Source organism: Phoenix dactylifera, chromosome 4 (genome assembly GCF_051530095.1).
Source record: "Phoenix dactylifera cultivar Ajwa chromosome 4, Ajwa_hap1_PhDact_Kaust_v1.1, whole genome shotgun sequence".
Classification (NCBI taxonomy): Eukaryota; Viridiplantae; Streptophyta; class Magnoliopsida; order Arecales; family Arecaceae; genus Phoenix; species Phoenix dactylifera.
Window position 1 is genome coordinate 47,218,146 of NC_143193.1, and position 20,312 is coordinate 47,238,457.

At 38.9% G+C, this 20,312-nt stretch overlaps 1 protein-coding gene across 3 annotated transcripts; it reads right to left on the reverse strand.

Moving 5' to 3' along the window:
* Positions 1-252: 252 nt before the first annotated feature.
* On the reverse strand, positions 253-8,667 carry LOC103714852 (protein CORTICAL MICROTUBULE DISORDERING 2-like). 3 transcript variants are annotated; one of them, XM_017844535.5, is made up of 7 exons: positions 8,527-8,666; positions 8,356-8,441; positions 6,096-7,074; positions 4,974-5,246; positions 4,582-4,673; positions 1,069-2,027; positions 253-450 (listed from the first exon to the last, which is right to left on the reverse strand). In XM_017844535.5, exons 3-6 carry the CDS (start codon positions 7,044-7,046, stop codon positions 1,166-1,168), a joined length of 2,178 nt encoding a protein of 725 aa, XP_017700024.4. In that variant the 5' UTR covers positions 7,047-7,074; positions 8,356-8,441; positions 8,527-8,666; the 3' UTR covers positions 253-450; positions 1,069-1,165. The 3 variants fall into 3 exon arrangements, with proteins under 3 accessions (XP_017700024.4, XP_017700027.4, XP_089786335.1); XM_017844538.5 differs by lacking the exon at positions 8,356-8,441 and having other exon boundaries at positions 8,527-8,667; XM_089930209.1 differs by having other exon boundaries at positions 8,356-8,546.
* Positions 8,668-20,312: the final 11,645 nt, after the last annotated feature.

Sequence of the window (20,312 nt, forward strand, 5' to 3'; positions counted from 1 at the left end):
CCTCTTATTAATATTCACAAGCTAATGGATCCCACTCCAAGAAAGTGTTGTAACCACCATCATAATATTATCACAGCCATCATTCTAAAACCATTGCATGCATGAGCAGCATCATATGATATCAGACCACCCTACAAAATTCCTTATCTAGGCATATGTCAAAACTAACATGTTACTTGACAAAATTGCTTCAATCTAGCATCGAGTAATAGATATTAGACACTTTTCCACCTTTCAAAACAAAAATAAATGTTAAACATAATTCAACTTTTGCAAGACAAAGATTAACCATGTTTGCGATGATGAAGAGAGATTAAGATACATCTTGCAGCACACAAATCACAATTAACTCTCCTAAAAAGATACATCATCTATATACACTTTCAATGCTTGACCGTTGGTTTCCGCCTACCAAAATAATTATCTTCAAGCCGTCTGAATGGAGTTAATCTAGTAGAAAAAATAAATTTCATGTCAGATTACTATGATTAATACAGAAAGTGAATAAAAAAGATAATAAAATAAATCTTATATTTATTTTTCTAGGGGATAAAGGTAAAACAAATAGCACCGCTATGGTGGTATTTATTTTTCCATGCTAAATTATCAAATAAAGCTAATCTTAAAATATCATTTCTTAATAAAAAATATCTGATATTATATATCAAATAATCAATATTAATTATATTAATATATATTATAATAATATTATATTAATATATTATAAATATATTAATATATTGATGAATAAGAAATATATTTTATAATATATATCTAATTAATTTAAAAATATTTATTAAGTCATAAAAATATATTTTAATCTTTGAAATGGCCTCTATATAAATAGACAATAAATGAACTGAGAAAAATCATATAATCATCTGAACTATTTATCCAAGAGTATTTTTTGAAAATTTGACAACATACTCGTATAAAATTACATTCAACCAAATATAACATTTTTTTATACTATTTTTTAGTATAATTTTTTTACTAATAAATATGATAACATTTATATATCAATTATTCCATAATATGATAACATTTATATATGATAATTAGACGTACCAACCCGGGTTGAAAAAATCACAAACAAATCCTACAGTCCGATCTCCACTTCATCCTCCGTCTCGTGATTCGTGCTCAACCCCCTGATGAGCCTCCATCATCCTCTCCGCCCAGGCCGTTCTCCTCCGCCGCCGAGAGCGACGGCGGCCGACTCCACGTGGGTGAGGAGGTACTCATAGATCTTCTTCCTGAGCCGCTCGATCGTCTCCGGCGGTACGCCGTCTTCGTCGCCGCCTCCGTCGTCCCCCTCCTCCACTCCCCTCTGCCCGACGCCATCCAGCCAATCGTTCACCTTCTTGAGCTGAGACAGCATCCCTGCCACCAGATCCCGATCCCACGGCCCGGAGGCCGCCACGTCGGCGTCCAAGAACCGCTCCACGAACCCTAAGAACCACGTCCTCGAGGATTCCCTCAGCTCCCGCGCCAGCTCCGCCCCCTCCTCCAGCCCTTCTCCCCGGGCCAACTCCCGCGGCGGCTGCGGCGGCGGCGGCGGCGGCGGCAGCGGTACCGCCGCCCCCCGCGGCCTCCGGATCGCCGCCGTGACCGAAGATTTGGAAGAGACCGTCGCCACCGATGACGGACGGGGCTTGATCGGGGAGGCGGCAGGCTTCAAGGCCGCGGTGGATCTGGCCGGGGACTCAAGGACGAGCGCCGCCGCGGGCTTCATCGAGGGGGATTTAGGGCGGTAGAGGGTAAAGGGGGAGAGGTCGGTGGCGAGGGCGGCGTGGACCCAGGAAGCGGCGAGCTTGCGGGTCTCGGAGGAGACCCGGAGGGCTTCTTCCTGGATCGGGTCACCTCCCGCGGACATGTCCGGTGAGGCTACCGTGGCGGGGGAGGCTTTGGAGAGGGCGTCGGAGATGAGACCGGCGTGGGTGAGGGTGGCGTAGAGGTTCAGGAACTGCTCCACCGCAGGCTGAGGGTTATTCTCCTCCGCAGAGGATGTCAACTCCGCATACATACTGGTAAAAAAACATACATATCTTTTCACCAAAAAACATATACTGGTAAAAATAAACAATTCCAAGTTATAAAAAATCACAAGCAAGTGGATTTTGTATTAGTTGCCGGCATACTAAATCATCCTATTTGTTAAAAATTTGTGCAATTGAGCATGAACCTTTTATTTGGTTGATTCATTAATAAATCACTCCAATTGGATGGTGCAAAATATTTACACTCAGTTGTGAAAAATCATGAGTTATTGAGCTGTTTGTTTAATTTAGTTGTTGCAGCAATAAGTAGTTTTCGAAACCTTCAGAAGTTTTCTTCAATGGTGAATAAGCATTTTAACTCGAAAACTTCGAGTACATTAGGAAGTAGTAGGCTTTTTCACAAAAAAAAAAAAAAAAAAAAATCACAAGGAAGCACAGACACACAGAAGCATTGTCCCCACTTCATTGTTTCCATTCCTAAAATCACAAGCTCACACGAGGTCTACAAAGAAACAAATGTTTTAGATTTTATTCTCTGCCAATTTACCTGAATTATCTCCAACCTCTTGGTGCATGCTCAGCAAGTTTCCAATACAACTTATCTATGGCTTGAGGGGCCCATTTTAACAGTTGGCATTTTGGTTCCACTCATTGTCGGTAGTTGTTTATTCAAAGTCATTAATTGAGCTCAAACATGCTTAAATTATGTTGGTATAGAAGGTTATGTATCTAGTGTGAGGTGTCTTTTCCAACAAAAAAAAAAAGTAAAGAGAACATGGGTTGCCATGAGAGGAGGAGAATAAACATTCAGCTCAAAGCTTAGATCTTTTTGCCATAGAAGCATCCACCGGAGGTAGACCTCGCAGGTTCAATAATACGAGCGGGGACCTAGTTTTCATCTTATGGCAGGCAATTTTGTAAGCATGGCTACTTTTCATGAATCTTAATACAATTCATGGTGTCTTCTTGGTCAAAGTGCTCGATTGATACATTGCAAGATGGAACCTTCAATTGATCCATTTATTCCTCCGCGATAGATATATACTCATTGTCAAGAGGATTTCTTCTAGTTGGCATCTACCTAATGACACTATTTAAACATGTGCTCCCATAACTTAGTATTTTAGTTTGCACTGCTCTTTGATTGATTAGAGTCAATGTTGACTTCTAAATGTTCTCCATATCAGCTTCCACCCAACATTAAGATGTACTAATTTTCAAGTCCTCTGACCCCCAATTTGTCTGCTCTCTCCTCTCTTCTAATGCTCTTCTAATGGCATTAGAAGAGCATCTGTCTTTACCTCTTTGGCTCTTAAAGTAGTCCGTCCTGAACTACACCACTACCAGCAGTTAAATGACTCACACCACCTTGGCAAATGACATCTTTCCATGCCGGCCGCATGGCATCCATGTCATGAAATTATGGCCGGCATCCAAACCAATTGCAAATGGAATCCATGATTTGGCAGCATATCAGTGATCTTAGTAATTTGACTTGTATTCACTATAAGAATACCATATATCTTTGAAGGCAACCAAAGTAGAGATATTTTAGATAGGTATTTTTCCAACTCTTTTACAGAATGTGCCTGCTTTCATACACTTTGAATATTATACTACCATCAGTTTCCAAGCTGACTTAGAAAATATATATTCTCTTTCAAGTAACCTCAAAAGGCTTCGAGAGAAACTCCAAATCTGGTCCCTTTCCACAGCCTATCAATACTTAATTCTCTCCAATTCATGACTCTGGAGTTTCTTCTACATTATACCTTCCAAATATTTTAACTAGAAACTACCAAGTTTTTTAACTACTGTTATGCCTTGAAGGATCCACTATGTCTAAGATTATACCCCCATCTTTATGCCACGTATTGTATCTTGACTCTGTTGGTTGCACTCACGCTATACTAACGTGAGCGACCATTTTACCCAAAAAAAAAAAGGACTCTCAGCAAAGATATGTATCAGAAAACTTGCAACATCACTTGAATTTCTACACTTTTAAGTTGGTGGATCATATGATTTATATCGACATCAACTTTCAATCATTAACTTTAATAGCGAAAGAGCAAGGTCTGAATGCTGCCAATGGTTGGACAAAGCATGAAGGCATGTGACAAGAGACTCATTAAAGGAGGCCCATTTAAGATGGACCATCTATTTAGATTTTTTTTCAAAATAAGGGGGATATCATAGATAAGACTTGGGAATGTAGCAGCATCAACGAGTAGAGAATAAAGGAAAACATAACGACCAGAACGACAACCTACTAAATGATTTCATTTTTGGACTGGACTGCTCCTTGATATATTAATTAAGATTTGTAACATAGTTAAAGTTAAAACATATGGCTATTTCTTCTCCAAAAAAAAATGATGGTCGTTTGTCAAAATAAACTCATAATAGAGATTAAACATGTATGCAAAGGAATGAAAAACAGAACTATATTGACTAAAAATCTGTGCTAATAATATGAAAGATGTCATGTAATGTCAAAGTGGAAGAATCATGTGATTTAATTTATAGATGCATTTATTTGCTCCTCAAAAAAAAAAAAGCCTTATATAGATGCATTTACCTAAGGCACCGAATCAAGGTCTCGGCAGAAGCAGCTTCTTGCATGGCCTCAATGGCAGCTTGTTGTGCTGCATCTCTATACTTCAAGACTTCCTAAAACAAAAATTCAATCAATGAACTAAATCAATAAATAAATCAGTGCATCACAAATAATTCAGCTTTGGAGAATCCAAACTAGATGCAAAAAGAAGACCAGGTCCATATATAGGGCCATATAGCTGTTGGATTTGTTTACAAGTACATAATAAGAGCAAAAATAGCACCTAAAGAAGATGAGTCTTAAAAAAAAAGCAGAAATTAGATGGTTTTAAAAATGAGGAAATATGTAGAATGAAATATTTTCAACCCTTCTGTCATGCAGAGAACATATTTTGAGACTGATACGAACCATACCTTTCCAAGTTTTGCTAGAGAAGATGGAAGTGATGCCCAGGAAACACTGCCATCAGTCCATTTTCTGCTACTGGAAACAACCTTGACTAGATTGCCAAAGGATGTATTGTGAGTGGCCTCTGATGTCCTCCTTGTCACAGGAGCCGGTTGTTTATTTAATTTATCAGGATCTTCCAAAGTGGCACTTGCATTGCTTTTCCTTGCAGGAGTTTGCACCTTGTTGTCCTCTTTAGGTAGCAACTTTTCATTTGTGGTTGGTTTTCTTCGAGGAACCTGCAGTTTGTAATATCAGAATACTAAAAATCAACTTCTGATAAAGATGGCAGAAACATCCTAAGTTGCCATAAGATAATTATAATTCTTTCTCTTTATTTTTCCCTTATTAGTGGCGGCGAGAATGAAATTAACTGTAAAATTTAACACAAAAGTAGAAGATGATTTATATAGGTTCATGCACACTAATTTGTTAAAGTCAATAACATCATCAAATTCAGAAAACTTCTTAAGCAATCAGTGAAACATTATATAGATTTTTAGATACGAAGATATACTATTTGATCGGTGACCAACTATTAATAGATCCTTCTTACTTTTTCTTTGGATAAAATAGATCCTTCTTACTTTAACATTCTCTCACATAATAAGAAAGTGGCATTTGTGCCTTGCTACTTCTTGCACTGGAAATTGAAAACATGGCTCAGAATGAAATGCAAATTGAAACAGAGGCTCTTTCTAAATTTCCAACTAACACTAAAATAATGCCCAAATAATAAAAGGAAGTTGAATATCCACCAAAATTTTCTGCTAAAAAAGCAAACTAGAATTTACAAAATCATTTTAAAATCGAGAAGGAAATAATACCAACGATTACAGCATTGATTTTCAGTAATCATAGCCAATTGTCACTATAAAAATCTGACAACTGGCAGCCATAGAACTAGCTATTGACTAATAATATCAGCATGATATTGTAATAGATCACTAAAAGACCATGGAAAGCATAGGAAAAATGCTTTTTAACTTCATCAAAAACAAAAATATACATATACAACTAGAAGATCAATATAATAGTCAATTAATTCAAGTTTAAAAAAAAGAGCCAAAATGTCAAAAGGAACTCACAGAAGTGCTTCGGGCTTCAGGTTTAGTCTCGCTCTTTGCTGCCCTTGGATTATAATTATCCCTCCCTTTCAGCTCCACATTCCCTTCCCAGCTCCTTCTCAAAACCTTAGGCCCTGATTCAACCCCTGGAATCGAATTTCCAATCAAATTTCCAGCAGATGGCTTCTTCTTAGCCGCGGTTGCCTTCAAAGCAGAAGCTGCCCTCTCCAATAAGCCCAACTTTGTAGGAGTGGGTGCTGGTCTCTCTGGCACTTTAACTTTTGTCTGCTGCTTAACTCCCTTGGAGAACTTCTCAAATGATGTGGGTAATGAATAAATGCTTGTCGGAGATGAAGGGATTGACTTTGAACTCAGCGATCTGGATCTTATATGGATAGCCTCCTTCTTCTCCAATACACTGCTTACTGATGGTTTTGAGAGCGAAGAGTATGACCTACCGAGCAATGCCTTCTTTTCCACCTCATCAACTTTAGTAGTTGCTACCGATTTCCTGAGTTTGCTTCTCTGTTTTTCTAATGGTGTGCTAATATTATCTTTAGAGCCATTGGATGCCTGCGGTTTCTCGGCATTGAGGAATGCCAAGGAACGAGCGGCCACAAGATCTTCAGGGCTGCCAACACACGGATGGCGACCAGGGACTGGCTTCACACCCCTCAGAATAGGTACAGGGGAGGCTGCCTCAAGGCGTTCAACATGGATGAATTGGCCCAGTTGGATCTTATCACTCAAGATGAGGTCATCTTGCTCATCAGGCAAGGAAACATAGGTCGCATGGGATGAATCAGAGACCTTGAGGTAGAAGCCCTGATTGGGGTAGAGCTCACCACCAGCAAGAGCAGGAACAATGCTGACAACTTGGAGGAGTACCGAACGATGCTCACCAGCAACTTTGACATCTGTGTTCATATGCTGAAGGAGCTTGAGGAGAGCACCAGGGACCAAGGCAGCCATTTGGTTACGTCTCTATACCACAAATTCTCTGTAAACAAGGATTAAAATTATAAAGAAGTTGTTAGCTAGGTGTTTGCATTTTAATGAATTCAGCATAGAAAACTCAAGTTGTAAGCTTGGAACAGAATGTTATAAGACTCTGTCTAAAACATACTAAAATTTCGATCTTGAGAACAACTAAGATCAAGAAATAATGAAATGCCAACTTTTGTATCATAGGGTGTCAGAAATTGGGGGGGAGGAAAAGGACTTTTTAGGCAAACAACCAGCAACACATAATAAAAATCGCAACTATTAAACTGAAATCCTGGAACAGCATGCAGTCTTCGAGAAGGAATAGCAGAATCACCAATAAGTTTACTGTCCAGTAAAGAACATGCTATAACAAAATTTAAATGTGAAATTTAAGTTTCTGAAATAGAATAGTTGCATAACTACAAAATGAGATCTCAGAATTAATCAAAAGCTTAAAAATTGAATCAGCTCCTGCGAAACCCATTTAAGAAAACGATCAAAAAGAAAATTATGGATCAAAATTTATAAACAGATATTCTGCAAGTACCTTGAATAGCAAAACTTGAGTAAGAAACCGGATAAATGGAAAGGAACAGATGAAGATGACATGTTTTAAAATATTAAAATACCATGCCCAAAAGGAACCTCAGTTCTCCTATAAACATATAAAAGTAAGGTCGGGGCTATTGAGTTTTGTGATGAACGTGGGAGTCTTTATTGACTAGAAGAAAAAGATTAAAAAAGAAAGGACCTAAAGCAAATAAAGAAGGAAAAGAATAAAACATTGACTTTGAGTGGATCAACTCTGTCACAGAATCAAAAGAAAAATAACTCATACGAAAAACCCATGTGCAAGTAGATGGAGATTTTGATGATCATCGAACAATAATGAATTGGAAACACATAAAAATCCCTAAAACTGTAAACCTCGACTTAGACATAGAGGAAAAACTTGAAGTTATTGAATTCTAACAACAATAATCCAAAATTTCTGTAATAAAAACTCCAATAAAAGCTGCAATTACTAAGAAAGAACACGTTTTTATCCAAGCTCAAATGAAAAAAAAAATCGCCCTTTTAAGGGATTCCTCTGCTTCCTCTCCACCCAAAAGAGAGAAAATTCAACTTCCTTAGGATTCCATGGGCTCCAGAGGCATAAATAACACATTATGTACCATAACCAAATCAAAAAACACATGCCAATAGCAAAAAAAATCGCGTTTTTCATCCATTGACCGATCTTAGACTAAAAGAAACAACTAAAAATCCAGGAAAAAAACGAAAAAGGACTGACCTTCCAACATCCAGAGCAAGGAACCTCGCAAGCCCGAGCTCTAGAACTAGATATCAACTACAAATCGAAGCCCGTTCCCTTTTTTTCTAAGGAGACGAATCAACTCTAGTGAGAAGATCGACATAAGAGCAAGAAAATTCGGAGATTGACGGAGTGATGATATATGTTTACCAAAAAAAACGGAGTGGTATATGACAAAAGAGGATTCAGTGGACGAGACTCGGAACTTCTCTGCTCCCCTGGAGACGACGAGCCCTGCGACCAATCACAAGAGAGAGATCCGGAAGTGCAGCTTTGCCACGGTATCATGCGATTTTCCGAGTCTTCTGCGATAATTTTTCTTATACAAGAGTTTCTCTTGTTCTCTTCTCTGTGAAACGCCTTTCTGAACGTTTTCTTTAGGTAACGAGAATAAAAAAACGTTGTGTTTAACGCTTCTCATTGTTTTTTTTTTATTGGATTAAAGATGCCACCGAAAACGGCTATTCCGTTGCAGTGCATCTCCACCGAAACAAAATAAAATAAAATAATTACCTAATAAAAATAATAATTTCTGGAGTGATTCAGATTTTTTTATTGAAGATATATAGAATTTTAATTTTAGAAAATAAATAATATGTGGAGAGACATGTGGTGTCGGCCGCCTCCGAGCTGGCGCGAGGAGGCAACGCGCCGAGGTCTGACCAAGTGGTAACTCCACCTGCGGTGAGGGGATCTCAAACTGATATAAGGAATTCGGTGCGTTGGAGCTTCGCGCCACCGGGAGCGGTTCGCTGGTTTGCCGTGCGGACGACGCATCCGCATGCGACCGCACACAAGGGTGACGGATCAGAGCCGTCGATCGGATGCGTTCCACATTGGATTCGTACTCTCTCCAGCCGATATCTCTGATCGGGTGTCCATCTGATGAGCTTTGATTTCGTTTCATTCAAATCAGATCACTGTGCTCGGAGCGGCATTGACCATCGTATCTGGATACTTTCCTTGGTATACAGTGCATGAGGAGGGGCCATCAAAGGAACGGTCCTGATAAAGTATAAGAGAAAAAACAAAAACCAAAGGAATATCCATCTGCTGTCACGTCCTGATAAATCAAAGGATGTACTGTATGGTTGGTGTTTGGATAGTACCATCATAGCAATAAAATATTTAATAATTATTTGATACATAAAACTAGTTTTTTAACAGTTGATCACATGCAATAAAACCTGGCATATTAGGATGGATTCAGAAGGGGTCTGAGGATGTCGCAGTGGGACCATCTACTACTCGAAGATATTTAGGCCATGAGCAGGGATGGGGAGGCCTTCCTGACTAAGCATGTTTATAGAGAGGCCAATGGGGTCGCGGATTGGATGGTCTCTTACGTAGTTAGTCATTCAAGCGGCACTCTATGGATGCAGGGGGGACAACTGCCTAGAGCTCTCCGCAATATTTTGTTTTCAGACTTTATTGGGTATATCTGTACTCATGTACTGTGAGGCGCCTGTCTAAGCAAAAATTAAAAAAAAATGGCACATGTCTTGCCCGCTCGCAAATCCGCTCATACGATCCACCCACCGCACAGTCCAATTTATAAAGCCTAATTTTGATCCATCTAATCTGTTAACCAAATCTTTCCAAATTTGCTCTTCGAGCCTAATTTGATATTAGGCCTTCGATCTACATGCAATTAATTTAAGATCGAGAACAAAAAAATTGATTCATGCTCAACCCAAGCTGCAAAATTCCTTTGACCTAAACCAGCCCGGATTGGATTGAATCGGGTCGAGTGCTTAAACTAGATCAAATTTCTGCTTAAAAAAGATAAGAGGTGTATTTATCAGAACACTATAACTGGACTCCATTGAATAATCTAATGATAATAAGTTATGGTAGAAGATGTATGATTGCTTTTGGTAGTAGCAATGGTGTTAGGTTGCAATTTTGTTTAGTAGTGAAGATGTACATGTCTCAAGAGTTAGTGAGTAAGACTGCCGACAACTTGACTTGAGACCAGACACCTAATTATTTTCTTTATTTGGTCTTAATGGAAAAGAAAGTATTATATGATATTATTTTAGTTTATGCAAATTTATGCCTAATTTTTTTCTTTTGCCACTAAAAGGACCTTGATTAACCCACACTTCATCCTAGGTCCTTGTCCCAACCTCCAAACCTTGTCCCTTAAACAAAAAGCCAAGAAAAAAGAGAATTGGAAAATTCTTGCAGATGGAGACACTGTACCTCATAATCCCTACTTGCTTCAATAAAAGGTTCACCTATCCCCCAACCCCGCAAGGATAATATAATCATAGGTAATGAGTGGGTATTATTAGGATAATGTCTTGACAATATTTAAGAGGGCTTCTTCAGTCTTCTAAATGAATCGGTCATTACTTGCATTAAAGAATGATCATCATAAACTATTTTTAGCTTTCGATAATTGTCAAGTATCCAAGATATTTAAATTGTCAACTTATGAAACTTATGTACCCCTTTAGTCTCTAGCAATTCCTTGATTCATATAAAAAATGCAATCAACTAACCCCATAAATTTGCTTAACTTTTCAGATTATATTAGAAGTTTTGCAAATTTCTTAATTTGCTTAAGATTGGTTGTGTTCACCAACTCTAGATAGAAAAATACCATGAAATGCATGAAAACTTTAGATATACCAATTGCAAGCCACTTTGCTAGTGGGGATAGCAGAGAAATTAATTCATTTCCAGGCTTTTGATAGCTTTGATAAAAGATCCATTTGGTTACACTATTCTCCTTTTATTTTAAGGTTTTTCTAGTGGGGATAGCAGAGAAATAAATCTATTCCTAGGTTCTTGATAGCTTTGATAAAAGATCCATTTGGTTAAACTATTCTTCTTTTATTTTAAGGTTAGGTTTTGATGCAACAGTAAGAATGCTCTATTATGATATAAATATAATTTAAAATATGAAATCAACATCTCTATACGCAGGTTCAAAGTTGCTTACATCTAACCCTCTCCATATTTTGCAGTGGAGTTCCGTGCGCTAAATCCTCTTATTCGTTTTTTTATTTTCTGGTCCTACTTGAACAAGCTACTCTTAGAGCAACAAGCCCGAGTCAATTCTTCTTAATTTATACATATTCGCTTGCACTTAATCTTTAGCATTTTTTTTTCAATTCCTCAACAATGAAATTGAGCTCGATTTCAATAAAGCATTTGTTATAAATTTCATAAAGAGTGGGAAAATCACATTGTGATATGTATTACCATTTTATAAGAGTCTCTCCTAATTGTAATCATAGGCATTCAAGCAAGTGATGATCTTGATTTGGTAAAATTACCTAACTAAAATTAAGTGCGTGCCCATCTTCACTTTCCTAACCCAAACTCAAATTTGAAATTCTATATCAGTCCTAAAAAAAAAAAGAATCTATGTCAGCGGCAAAATTAGATCCGTGACTGATAGTCAACTTTAAAGACCACGCAATAGCACGTATCTAGTAGGATAGTGATTACGGGTATCGATCCACAGGGATTGGGGTATAGTTGTTTTTCTTAAAAATAAAAATATTTAAAAGGATGAATTTGTGAAGACTATTAAACTAAGCAATTCAATAAAAGAAAATGCAATTAAAAGGATATTAGTTTAAGGGAACCTAGGGCAAGGAATTCACCACTAACATCGGAACAAGGGTTATTTATATTTTATTTCGTTCTTGGATTAACATGCAAATTGGCTACAAGCCTAATAAACATTTAAATAAAAATTCACAAAAGTAATTTGGGCATAATCCATCTTCAGTTGGCATGAAATGTCTACCCTAATCTAAGGTGGCAGCACATCGCATCTTCCCTAAGCATGGACTATCTTATATTTACTTAGTGATCATGAAGAACAGTTGTACGAACATCATACTTAAAATCACAGAAATTAAATATGATTCAAAAGAAGATATCCATTGAAAACAATAAGTTCATACAACCCCAAGAATATAGAATAAAATATAAAACCATGTCCCTGTGTTAGGGCTACATCCAGCCCTGGAGAGGAGATCAGCTTTCCATATAGTTGTGGACGATAGCAGTAGCGTAGAGGACTCCGACTCCCATCATAGCTACCTCCTTCTTCGCTCCGTCTTCTCCCTCTTTCTGACTTCCTTGAAAACTCAGCTTAGGGAGAAGCTTGCTGATCCTTTTTTTCCAAGCATCCCCCTCTGGTTTCCATGAAGAGCCTTTTATAGACTGCATACCTCCTTCTCTCTCCCCTGTTCCAAGTTGAGATAAAGATGGATCAACGGCTGCGGGATAGAGTCGATATCTTTTGATCCTTTGACGATGGGATAAGGATGGAGGCTGAACAGGGGAGTTGATACGGAACGCTGGGACTTGGCTGAGATTTGTTCGGGATGCTATCCTGGCTGGCAGCAGGATGGGTCGAATAAGGATGAGAAGAAATCCTATCCGTGGGAGATAAGCATGGCTGGAGATGAAGATGCTGGGAGATACACTTGAGAAGATCTAATCCGGATGTTGGGAGAAAACTTGGTTTGATTTGTGGACGTGAAGGAATCCGTGGACGAGAAAGTCGGTGAGCTGGGAACTGGAATTCGTTGGCTGAAGTCGGCTTGATCCTTGGAGCTCGGATGGCGAGGACGTGGAGCAGGGATCTCGGACGGCTGCTAGCTTCCAGACGTTGTAAAGATGAGCTGATGAGCTTGGGAGTTTGGATTCGGCTGGATGCTAAGAAAACTTGGTTCCGGGATGCAGGGGATTCATCCGACGCTTCTTCACGTACAGGGGATGCGGAAGAAGATTCTGTGACGTTAGGAGGATCTCGGCTAAGAGATGGAATTCAATCCATGAACCGAGAGGATCTCGGCTGGGAGGAGTGAGTATGTGAACTTGGGATGGATGATGATGAAGCTCACGGCTGGCAGGAAATCCTTCGACGCCGTGTTTGCTGGTCCGTGAGGTTCGGGATTTCTTTATTCCGAAGCAGGGGATGAAGGTGAATTGGTTGTTGAGATGCTCGGACGCGGGCGTTTGAGAGGAAGGTTGATATGAAGTTGGCTGGAATCGAGCTCTGAGGAGATGAGGATGTTGAGAGGATCTCGGCTAGATCGGGATTTGTGGATGAAGGAATTTGAATGGGATGAAGCTGGGAGTTAATCTGGAAGGGGAGATGGGATAATGATGAAACAGGGGAAGCGGAACGGCTGGGAAGTTGAGTTCCTGGAATTCTTTTTGATATGGATGAAGGGAAGAAATGATTCGTGAGCTGGGAGTTTGGTTGGATTTGTGAGGTGCGGGAGATCACAAGTGGTCGCTGGGAACAGGTCCATTTAGCTGGAAATCGGAGATTTTGATGGATGGATGATATGGGAAGCAAGATGAATGGCTGAGATGGGATGAGACTTTGGGATTCGTGCAACTAGGTGATATGCTTTGAGATATGAGAAACAAATAATTGAAGGAATTTTATTAAAATAGGATCATGTGGAAAAAGAGTTGGAATGAGTGAGAAGAAATTTAGGTGAACGTATGAAGAGTCAGGAATTAATGGAAAGCACTGGGTTTTGGAAAAGAGTTATTGGAGTCGATTCTGAAAATATAAAATTGTGAAATGATGTAGTGTCCGTTTAGGCTTTACCTAATTGAGCTTGACTTGACCTGCATGCATTAAACTTAATCAATAAATAATCAAATCAAACTTGAATTACCTTTGATAATTCATTAAAATGCACTGGTGAAGGTAATACATTTTTTAGTTGAATTTACAAAATATGTGAATTAAAATAATGATAAGTGCTATGAATAAAATATTAATTTATGCATTATTTAGCACTTATCACACCCCCCAACCTGCATTTTGCTAGTCCTCGAGCAAAATAAAAACTAACTCACTTTCGCAGGAATCGCGATTGCATTTACCGTATGCAATAAGGCTTTAAACCCCTAGGTGGCCCTAGTGGACGAGTTTTGTCTCGTGAGGGTTTCCGGCTCAGATACCCACAAACTGTTGTCTCTACCTAATGAATTTGTTTTATTGCTTTATAAAATCTAATTTTAAATGCATAAGTGCCAAGAATTTTAAAAGCACATAAAGTTTTAATTACTAAGTCAGCCCAAATCCTAAATCAGTATGCAATTTAAGTTGAAGTCATTAAGTTTCTATTAGAGAGTTGTAAGGCCAATTTATACTTGGGTGCTCGGTGATATCTGGACCATACACAAGCTAAGGCTTTAGATTCCTAAAATACTGCCAAAGCTAGTAGTTTCCAAGAATTGGTCCGATAAGACCTATTCACTGATTCAAAATCATCATATCTTGCAGGATTTCGAGAGTTGTGGATGTTTACTTTAATACCTCATGGGCTTTATCTGTAATATTCCAGTTTACTCGAATTTTTACAACGACGGCTTTCACACTATCGTCTTGTTCAAGGTCAATATTATTTTCTCTTTTTCTCTTTTTTTTATTTTTTTATTATTTTTTATTTTTTTATTATTTTTTTATTTTATATTTATTACGCACTTTTACTCTTGTAATGATTCCTCCATGTAACGAGCATTCAGTCAACACTCCCACACCAGATGGCATAAGGTGTTAGGCATCAAGACTCCCCTACGGACCTATGCTCGGATTCATCATTGCAAGCCCGCTGACCTTTGACAATAGGTAGCCCTTTTCGATGTACCTGACTAAATTCGCTTCTTTTTTTTTTTTTAAAGCGAATTAGATAGGTATGATTCATCAGGACTCAAGGTTGCTACCAGACTTAACAACATCATGTTAAACCTAACCCTTAGAAGTGCAGGCCATACGTGTTGTGAAATTTCAAAGTAAAAATTATCTTACAACTTGCTAAAAGAATTTTTAATGAAAAGAACTCAAATTGATTTATTCCTGACTAATCATTGGGCTTTTTAGATTTTATATACTTTGTGTGATTATCATTTCAGCACTAAGGCATAGAAATTAGGTTTTTTTTCCGAAAAACTTATTTAATAATGCGAAAATGCAAAAAAATTTCTTATAAAATTCGAATCTTATACCCCCCAACCTAGATCAGACATTGTCCTCAATGTTTTTTTTTTGAATATTATATTATTATTTTTATTGTTTTATATATTTCTTATTTTGGACGAAAATATGATTTATATGGAGGATAGAAGCATTTTACCGTAGTTGCATCAGTAATATGAGGGATCCTATTAAGAAAATAAAAAAATGCGACAAGAAAATATGCAAAAATAACCTACGAGAATTGGGTTGCCTCCCAACAAGCGCTAAGTTTAACGTCTTCAGCCAGACGCAGTGCATCCTTATCAAATCATACCGGGTTCATGCGGGGTTCTCCAAGGAAGAAAATTTGTGGAAGACTGATTGTTGGGCAGGAAGTTGACTGCTTCTATGGCCTTGTCTATATCAAAGTCAAAATGGGCCAAGTATGTTTTCAGAGGGTTAGTTGCCAAAATATAGGGAAGGGTTTCTTCTACAAGATCGTCCATTTTGTCTATTAGGAAGCACTCAACTTTCTTTGCAGGTTGATCAGAGGCACGAAATATATTTAACTTGACCTTCATATTCCCAAAGGATATATTCATCACCCCAGTTCTACAATTTATACTCGCATTGGCTGTAGCTAAAAAGGGACGCCCAAGGATCACGGGGATTTGTTTCTTAGGATTAGGCTCATGTTCCATATCAAGAACGATAAAATCTACTGGAAAATAGAATTTGTCTACCTTGACAAGAACATCTTCAATTATCCCACGTGGTATTTTTACAGATCGATCAGCCAATTGAAGGGATACTGAGGTTGGTTTTAACTCACCTAACCCAAGTTTCTCATAAACTGAGTAAGGTAAAAGGTTGACACTTGCCCCTAGATCTAATAGTGCTCGATCAATGAAATTATTTCCTAAGACACAGGAGATGGTGGGAGCACCAGGATCTTTGAATTTCGGAGGGTTGTTGTGTTGGAGAATAGAACTCACTTGCTCAGTTAGGAAGATCTTTTTAGGCACATGTGTCCTAGATTTTCGCTTTTGGGTACAAAGATCTTTGAGAAATTTGGCATAGGAGGGAACTTGTCGAATAGCATCAAGAAGCGGAAGGTTAATTTTTACTTGTTTGAAAATTTCCATCATCTCCTCTAGTGAAGTTCCTTTCTTGCCAAAGGGAGTGGGTGCATTAAGTGCTTCAAGAAATGGGGCCTTTGGAATGTGAGTGTTGGCAGAAGGTGAACTAGCTGAAGAAGAAGAAGGTTTTGGATTATCATGTGATACATTTCTCTCCTCCTCTTTACCTTCCTTATTGTTACCCTCCCCAATCTTATTGTTTACTACACGTCCACTCCTTAGGGTAGTCAAAGCATTGGCTTGTTCATGATGAATTGTATTTAGTTGATTTTCTTGAGCCATGTATTGTCCCCTAGGATTACTCACTGGTTGGCTTGGAAGCTTTCCTTCCTCTCGCTTGTTCAGTGCATTAGCTAGTTGCCCCATTTGGGATTCTAGCTTGGCGATAGATTGCGTGTGAGAGTGCACCAATTGTGTAATGGTTTCCAAACCTTGAAGGGAGGTCAACACTTTCTCCTCAAAGGCTGTGTTTCTTTGGGGTGCTGGAGGAGGGACATGTTGAAATTGTGAATAGTGAGTAGGAGGACGGTTTGGATGAACACTCTGGAACGGTTGAAAGTTTTGGGAATAAGGCTGGGAGGTATTGGAAGTCTGCTGCTTCCAAGAGAAATTTGGATGGTTGCGCCACCCCGGGTTATAAGTGTTAGAATACGGATCATTACCCGGTCGGGACTGTGCTTGGGCAGCATTTACTTGTTCTTGCACAAATTCAGGAAATTATGCTGCCGAAGGGCACTCAAAAATAGTATGAGACGGACTAGAACAGAGAGCACACACTTGTGCTTGGGAAAAGTTTGGAAGCTGTTCTCTAGACATTAGCTGGTCCAACTTACGGGATAGTGCATCTACTTTGTCAGATAGACCTATGGACTGGCTAACTTCATATATGGTTCCTTTTCTTTGATAACTCGGAGGTGCTTGACGAGCGGAGGAGGCATGGTGGAGGGAATTTTCATTAAGGTTCTCAAACAATTGCCATGCCTCATGGTCACTTTTAAGCATAAAAGTTCCCCCGCATGCGGCATCGATCATCTGACGGTTTCGTTCAGTCAATCCGTCATAGAAACATTGCACTAGCTGCCATTTAGGTATTTGATGATGCGGGCATTTTCGGAATAAGTCTCTAAATTTTTCCCAAGTTTCATGAAATTCTTCCCCGTCAGATTGGGAGAAGCTCGTGATAGCACGCCGAAATTGGTTTGTTCTTCCTATAGGAAAATATTTCTTTAGAAATTCATGTTGCATTTGAGCCCATGAGAGAATGGAATTGGCTTCTAATGAATGGAGCCATTGTTTAGCTCTATCCTTAAGGGAAAAAGGAAACAGCCTGAGTTTCAGAGCATCATCAGTGAAGTTCTGAATTTTGACAGTAGTGTAGATCTCAAGGAACTCATCTAAATGTTTGTATGGGTCTTCATTGTTAAGTCCATAAAAAGAGGGAAGCATTTGGATGACACTAGACTTAATTTCAAACTGCACAGCAGCAGTGGTATCAGGTAGTCGGATACAAGATGGAGAGGTATAAATGGAAGGAGTGAAGTACTCCTTTAACAGCTTGGGTTGTTCTTCAGCCATCTTGATAGGTGAAGCAGATCCTAGGGTTCTATAAGTGCGGATTTCGGCTCGAAGGGCCCTAAGAGAACGCTTTATTTCAGAGTCAAACGGTACTAATTCAAGAGATCTAGAACGACACCCTAGCATACACTAAGACTCCTCTCATCAGTACAGTCAAGCATGCACTAAAAAGAAAAACACAATTCCTTATGTTCACCCTAAAATCACTAGACAGCTCCTAACTGGTTTGAAGAGGGCACCTAAGCCTCCAATCCGGTCTAATGACTGAGCTAACCAGGTAAGCTCCCAGGTAAGTGGGGGGGTCACGATGCGTTTGCAAAGGTCCCACTTAAAAACCACTTGCCTCGAACAGGTGAACTGTCTCCCTTGGGACAAAGCTTGCCTAGACATCAACTGAGCCACAGAGCGAAATTGGTGCAACTTTCGGTGATCTTCGTCCTATTGAGCTCGAATGTCCCTAGGGGCCAACGTCTAATTGATTTTAATTAACGTGATGGCTATGTGAGAATTGATTCACCTAACTTGGGCAAGAATCTGGTGACGAAATCCAGTTCTTATCCTGTTGGGGTGATCGCCCCTACTATGTGCGGATTAATTGGTATATGTGTATCAAGCATGCATTCACACTTTTACTGAAATTAAAATCAAACAATCACCACAAAATTTCAAGCAAACTGGGAATCAATTTAAATAAGAAAGGTTTAGAGATTACCAAAGGGAATTTCCCCAGCAATTTTTAAAGCAAACCTTTACCGTATTCCTTTTCCAATAGTTCCTTTTTTGATCGCCCCAGATTTTCTCTTCGATTCCTGATTAAATAATACCAAAATAAAAATCAAAAATTAGTAAGAAAGAAGAAAGGGGATAATTAAAGTAACAAAAATAGAAAATACTTTTATTTTATTTTAGAGATATATATTTTTATTATTATTATTATTATTATTATTTTTTGAAAGTTTTTTTTTAATATTTTATGAAAAGAAAACAACTATGCTAGCAATCCCCGGCAACGGCGCCAAAAATTGATAGTCAACTTTAAAGACCACGCAATAGCACGTATCTAGTAGGATAGTGATTACGGGTATCGATCCACAGGGATTGGGGTATAGTTGTTTTTCTTAAAAATAAAAATATTTAAAAGGATGAATTTGTGAAGACTATTAAACTAAGCAATTCAATAAAAGAAAATGCAATTAAAAGGATATTAGTTTAAGGGAACCTAGGGCAAGGAATTCACCACTAACATCGGAACAAGGGTTATTTATATTTTATTTCGTTCTTGGATTAACATGCAAATTGGCTACAAGCCTAATAAACATTTAAATAAAAATTCACAAAAGTAATTTGGGCATAATCCATCTTCAGTTGGCATGAAATGTCTACCCTAATCTAAGGTGGCAGCACATCGCATCTTCCCTAAGCATGGACTATCTTATATTTACTTAGTGATCATGAAGAACAGTTGTACGAACATCATACTTAAAATCACAGAAATTAAATATGATTCAAAAGAAGATATCCATTGAAAACAATAAGTTCATACAACCCCAAGAATATAGAATAAAATATAAAACCCATGTCCCTATGTTAGGGCTACATCCAGCCCTGGAGAGGAGATCAGCTTTCCATATAGTTGTGGACGATAGCAGTAGCGCAGAGGACTCCGACTCCCATCATAGCTACCTCCTTCTTCGCTCCGTCTTCTCCCTCTTTCTGACTTCCTTGAAAACTCGGCTATAGGGAGAAGCTTGCTGATCCTTTTTTTCCAAGCATCCCCCTCTGGTTTCCATGAAGAGCCTTTTATAGACTGCATACCTCCTTCTCTCTCCCCTGTTCCAAGTTGAGATAAAGATGGATCAACGGCTGCGGGATAGAGTCGATATCTTTTGATCCTTTGACGATGGGATAAGGATGGAGGCTGAACAGGGGAGTTGATACGGAACGCTGGGACTTGGCTGAGATTTGTTCGGGATGCTATCCTGGCTGGCAGCAGGATGGGTCGAATAAGGATGAGAAGAAATTCTATCCGTGGGAGATAAGCATGGCTGGAGATGAAGATGCTGGGAGATACACTTGAGAAGATCTAATCCGGATGTTGGGAGAAAACTTGGTTTGATTCGTGGACGTGAAGGAATCCGTGGACGAGAAAGTCGGTGAGCTGGGAACTGGAATTCGTTGGCTGAAGTCGGCTTGATCCTTGGAGCTCGGATGGCGAGGACGTGGAGCAGGGATCTCGGACGGCTGCTAGCTTCCAGACGTTGTGAAGATGA

Excerpts from the sequence above, each read along its gene's own strand:
- LOC103714852 (XM_017844538.5), bottom strand. The coding sequence starts at position 7,046 with ATGGCTGCCTTGGTCCCTGGTGCTCTCCTCAAGCTCCTTCAGCATATG. Across the intron at positions 4,674-4,973 it reads CTCTAGCAAAACTTGGAAAG|GAAGTCTTGAAGTATAGAGA; the intron begins GTATGGTTCGTA and ends TTTTTGTTTTAG. Across the intron at positions 2,028-4,581 it reads ACCTTGATTCGGTGCCTTAG|TATGTATGCGGAGTTGACAT; the intron begins GTAAATGCATCT and ends TTTTTTTACCAG.